Below are 5,555 nucleotides of genomic sequence, written 5' to 3'. Positions count from 1 at the left end.
TGGAAATGTAGGGCAAACATTATGTGCACAAATGAGCTGAGAGGTTCTCCGGCGCTCTATCATCCGTCTCAGGGCCACCCTGCACAGAAAGTTGTGGCCATGTATAGCTCCAACCACACCCTGTCCTGGATATCATTATCAGCACCCTTTCCTGACCCCATTGCATATAAAAAGGTGCAAATGACACTCATTTGGAAATCTTAATAAACCTTTTTGACTTATAGTTGTGCAGCCAGGTCTTTTTAAGGGGTGAAATCAGGAGTGATTGAAATGAGAGCTTCCACCTGTTGTGAGACTCAAAGCAGTGTAAAGCCCTCTAGCCACATTTTAACACTGCGAAAAATGATCTTATCCACAAGAGGACACGTACTTTTTGTTTTAAATGAAATGGCATTTTGATTTTTATTTCAGCAGACGTTCTGTTTCCTATAAATGAAATCCTTCTCTGCTGCTCTTCTCGCCGTCAATGACGAGTTTGATCTCGAGTTACTGCTGATGTTAATCCAGCAGATGATCCTCCACATCAGCAGTTTACAGCCCTGGCAGCGCCGCGCCTCTCTGGCTCTCAGTCCGCTTCCTGTGGTCTGCCGGCTACAGGAGATCGGACCCAGACCTCACCGTGATGCTGCTGCGGACGGCTTGTTTAATATTTCTGCCACAACGTTTGGCTCCCCCCCTCGGAAGACCACGCCCCCTCCCTGCAGTCTCACACAGCCCTGATCCCTCCCCCTCGCCGAGCCGGCAGCCTATAACCTCCCCGGGTTTCCGCCCATTCCTCCACAGTTGATTCTTTGGGATGGTATTGTCATGCAAATAAAGGACGCGTAAAATATTCCCCCAGAGCGCAGCGCAGGGCAGAGACTCACACGGACCGCGCGGAGGACACAGACCGGGGCCACGGTGGATTTGTATCGTTTTCATCGCTACGGACCCGTCCATCTGTCACAGGTAAGTCTCTAATCTGCAGCAGGATGACATTTCCAGACATGTTAAGTGGCTAAAAATCAAGCAGTGTGTCCGTGCGTAAAACGTGTGCGCACGGAGGTCTCCTCTCTCTCGCTCCTGGATGTGGCGGAATGTGGGGGTCTCTCTCGCAGTCTGTTGGTGTTGGTGAGGACTCGGGATTCATGCGGACTTCTCTTGTTTTTTTTTTTTGTTGTCTTTCCCAGACACCCTGGCCACATGAGCACCGACGTATAGCCAGGACGCGTAGCCGGGAAACAGGTCGGACCGTTTAAGGAGAACCTGTGGAGGAGGCTGCCCTGTGGAGATAGTGGTCATACTTCCAGTTTCCCCCAAGTGAAGTCGGAGGTGTCTCTCTTCTCCATCCCCTGCCAGAGGCTACCTGCTGCTGCTACGGAGAGGGAGCTACGTCTAGAGACCCCTGGATCGCTTGAGAGCATTTTAGGATCTCTCAAATATTAACATTATTGCACACCACGTGTGTTATTTCCTCTCTTGTCCTTTTTGGGATATATACAGTGCTCCTTTTTTTTTTTTTTCTCCTCCTCCTGTTGTAGTACTTTAAAGTGCCTTTTTTAACTGGTTGTCATCCAGTGTAACTGTGGCATTGTCACCAGAGCAGAGACGCTCAACAGGGAGAAGACGATCATTATCAGCTTTAGAGTCCAGGCAGGATTACTGGTTCCCCACCCTCCAGCGAGCTGCAACCATGAGCCAGGCGGATGTGTCGACTTGCTCCGCGCCGCAGAGGGTTTTCCAGGAGGCGGTGAAGAAGGGCAACACCAAGGAGCTGCACTCGTTGCTGCAGAACATGACAAACTGCGAGTTCAACGTCAACTCCTTCGGGCCGGAAGGACAGACGGCCCTGCACCAGTCCGTCATTGACGGCAACCTGGAGCTGGTAAAACTGCTGGTGAAGTTTGGCGCAGACATCCGGCTGGCCAACAGGGAAGGGTGGAGCGCTTTACACATCGCCGCCTTCGGGGGCCACCAAGACATTGTGCTATACCTCATCACCAAGGCCAAGTACTCCTCTGGCGCCCGGTGATCTGTCTCTGCTGTCAGGTAAAAACAAGAGAACAACAAAACAACAACAAGTGGAAAATTAAAAAAAAAAGTGCAACACACGGGAAAGCCAGGACAAACTGCCATTATCAACATAGTTGTGCCAAATTCTACACAGAAAAGGAAATAACACAGTAATCTTCCCTCATTGTAAACCAAACGGGGCCCTCTGTGCACTCCCGAGTGAAGCACCGCATGGTTCACACACGCACGCACGCACGCACACGCACACACACACACACACACACACACACACACACACACACACACACACACACAAAATAAGAAAACGCCATTTCGGTGAGTTTTGTTGGTACTAAAGCTTTCCTCTTGAATGTGTATCCTAGATCTTGTCGTCCACTATAAAAGAAGCCAGTGTCTGTGTATCACATGTGTGTGTTTGGACTCCAAGAGCGCAGATGGCCCAGTTTTTTTTTCCTCTCCCTCCTCCTCCTCCTCTCACATCTCCCCAGCATACAGTTGAATAGTCTCTTTGTGGGGGGGTGGGGGGGCAGCAGCAGCAGATCTGACCTGTTGCTCCTCATTGTTCGACCCTTTTTTAAGTTATTTTATATGAAAACACGGCACTTGATGCTGCATGGCTGCATGCTGGAATATCTGAAAGGGAAGACGCGTGAACAAGAGAAGAAGGGTTGCCCTCTGTTGGCTACCAGAGGTCTGTTTTCTTAAATTCATTCATCTTTTTTTTTTTATTTTAAACTCAAAGAGCGGCATTATGGCTATCCAACACGCTTTCAGATGTGTAATCATTATGTAACAGCAATCGAGCCCATCGTTGTTGTGAAGTACTGTACACAATAGCTTTACTTTTTTTGTTTGTTTGTTTTTTTTTGTTTTGTTTGAAGAGTCAGTAGCTGACCGGGGCTCTGCCGATCTTGCCATGCTGGCGTCCAACTCGTTAAAGCCGGCGCGACCACTTTCTGCCCAGTGGTCACTGTGTTATTATAAATAAAGAGAAAAAAGGAAAAGAAAGAAAAGAAAAGAAACCGCTGCTTTCGCTTTGTATCAAAAAAGTAAAAAAGAAAAAAACATTTGGAATTCACTTTATAATCTCCTTTCAGTATTTTATTAACATCCTAGTCATCACTGTGAAAGCAGGCTGGGTTTTTTAAATTTTTTTATTTATGAAGGTACATTGAGAAGATGCATTTTTTTTTTTTTTTTTGTTTGGACATGTTGTGGTTCTTCTTTTAAAAAAGATCTATGAGTGTAAGAATATCTAGGGTGACTCAAGCTGCTTCAGACTCGTAGTATAAACTGTCCCGTGTGGAGGTAGACCTGCCCCCCCTCCCCTTCCCAGAAACCCCTCTGTTGACCCCCTCTCCTCCTCCTCCTCCTCCCATTAAAAGGACTTTGTTTGGTTGCCTTTTGCCAGCTACCTCGACTATAAAGTATTCTCAAGTTGTTCAGCACTCTCTCTCTCTTTCTCTCTCTCTCTATGTCTCTCTCTCTCTCTCTCTCTCTCTCCTCTGCCACGTTGTTTGGAGTCTGGAGAGATTTTCACAATTTCTCTGTGATCATCCGCATGCCAGTATGTTTATTATTATTATTATTATTATTGTTATTATTATTATTTTCTTTAGCCATGATGGACTTCAATTCAGAAGATGCAATGATCCCCAATTCATGCATCCTCCTCCTCAGTTCGGGACAGTTTATTCTACACTACAACCAAACCAATTCTGACAAGCAAAGCATCGTTTTGCCTTTTTTTTTTTCTTCTTTTTTCCTCTGCAAGGGAGTCTCTCTCTTTCTCTTCCTCTGTCTCTCTCTCACTGCCATTGTTTTCCCTATAAACCTCCACATTTGCCTCTCTCTTTCTTCTATTCTTTTGTTTTTCTATATTTTTTCAGTCATACAAAAAAAAAAAAGTGGAATTGTATCGCATGACTTATAAATGCAGGGAGTTTTATTGCACAAAAATGCGGAGCCTTGTGCGCCCCCAGTGTTCGTACGGGGTATCTGCAGGAGCCAAGGCTTTGGAATAGTTATACGACTACTACTGAGCAGGACCCTATTACTGTTGGACGATGAAGACATAAAAACAAACAACAACAACAACAACAACGCATGACTATTGCAGGATGTCACAGAAAAGGAAAAAAAAAAAGAGAGAGAGAGAGAGAATTTGGTTTCATAAACTTGCCTGCTGCATTTTGAAAGTCATGGCACCCTAACATTTGTATCAATGCTGCTTGTATGTTTCTTTTTTTTGTTATTGTTGATGTATTTTTATTTTTTTTTAAAAAGCCTACTGCTCAAATGGCCAAGCTTCACAGCAGCACTGGTTCACCTCATGAGAAGCTGTTAAGAGAGTGTGTTTTTTGTAATTGAAGTGTGTGTGTGTGCGTGTGTGTGTGCTTCTCTTGAGACCCCCCGACCCTCCTGTGTCGCTGTGTACAAACAGTCAACTTCCCATTTTGAACCTGGAAACAACCACAACTGAAGCGATAGATCCACTACATCAGATTTGGTATCAGGCAACACATGAAATATGCATCGCTTGTCTTAAACTTGATGTTTTTTTTTTTTTCTTTTTTTGTTTGAATATTGCACTGATGACTGTTGTTGAAAAGTTGGCTTTTTTACGTGTCAACATTTTAAATTTTTCTGAATGGAAAAAAAGAACAAACACAACAAAATACTATTGTATAAATATATGCTCCAGGTGATGATGTCCTAATGTGTGTGTTACTTTGTGGAGAAAAAACATGATGTTTTTTTGAACAAAGATGCGTGTATCTCTGTGATTGGGTGTATGTATATATACATATGGATATATATATCAACGCTGACGATGATGATGATGATGATATCTTGGGGCACTTTCTTTTCTGAAGTGCTGTCTTCCTGTTTTATTTTTTTGTTTTGTTTTATTTTGAAAGGGGAATAATACATTTGATGGTAAGATCATTGTAACATGATTAAAAATTGCACGGTTGTGTGGTTGTTTGGCTTACCAGGGTCATAACATTTATGACGTTAAGGAGCCAGCCGCTGGATTGGTGTACAAGAGTGAGATGATTTTTTTTTTTGTTTAAAAAAAGAAAAAAGTGCTGACTTCTTTGGACCAAGTTGTGTTTCTGTCCTTGCTTCATTTCAAGCAAGAGGAAACAGCTGATTTTTTCATGAGTGATGCAGATGTTCCATCATGTTTGACTTTTTGTTTGTATTCTTTTATTTTTTGAACGTTTGTAACACTGTGATGATGACGTGATGTCATGTGGAGATGAGTGCTGTATTATTTTTGTACGTTTGTGTACAAGCCAGTAAAGAAATCATTAAACTCAAATCCTCCGTGTATGCATACATTTCTTCCTCATCTCCCGAGCAAGAGCTGCCCCCCTCCTCCTCCTCCCTCGTCCTGCACTTTTCATAGAAAAGGTTGGTTTGGGAAACACACCCCTACCCTCCTCTCTCTCTATCTCGCTCTCTCCTCTCCCTCCCCTGTCTTCCAAGCCGGGCCCAACCCAGATCCCCATTCTTTCCTTTTGTCATTCATCTGG

At 44.1% G+C, this 5,555-nt stretch overlaps 1 protein-coding gene across 1 annotated transcript; it reads left to right on the top strand.

Annotated features, from left to right (window-relative positions):
• Positions 1–810: 810 nt before the first annotated feature.
• nrarpa (NOTCH regulated ankyrin repeat protein a) lies at positions 811–5,350 on the top strand. Its single transcript, XM_084382507.1, has 2 exons — positions 811–948; positions 1,170–5,350. Exon 2 carries the CDS (start codon positions 1,673–1,675, stop codon positions 2,009–2,011), a length of 339 nt encoding a protein of 112 aa, XP_084238633.1. The 5' UTR covers positions 811–948; positions 1,170–1,672; the 3' UTR covers positions 2,012–5,350.
• The last annotated feature ends 205 nt before the right edge of the window (positions 5,351–5,555 follow it).

This window comes from Pagrus pagrus, assembly GCF_965226575.1.
Source record: "Pagrus pagrus genome assembly, chromosome: 19".
NCBI lineage: Eukaryota > Metazoa > Chordata > Actinopteri > Spariformes > Sparidae > Pagrus > Pagrus pagrus.
The sequence above is the reverse complement of the archived record's forward strand: the minus strand, read 5'-3'. Positions and strand labels throughout refer to the sequence as shown.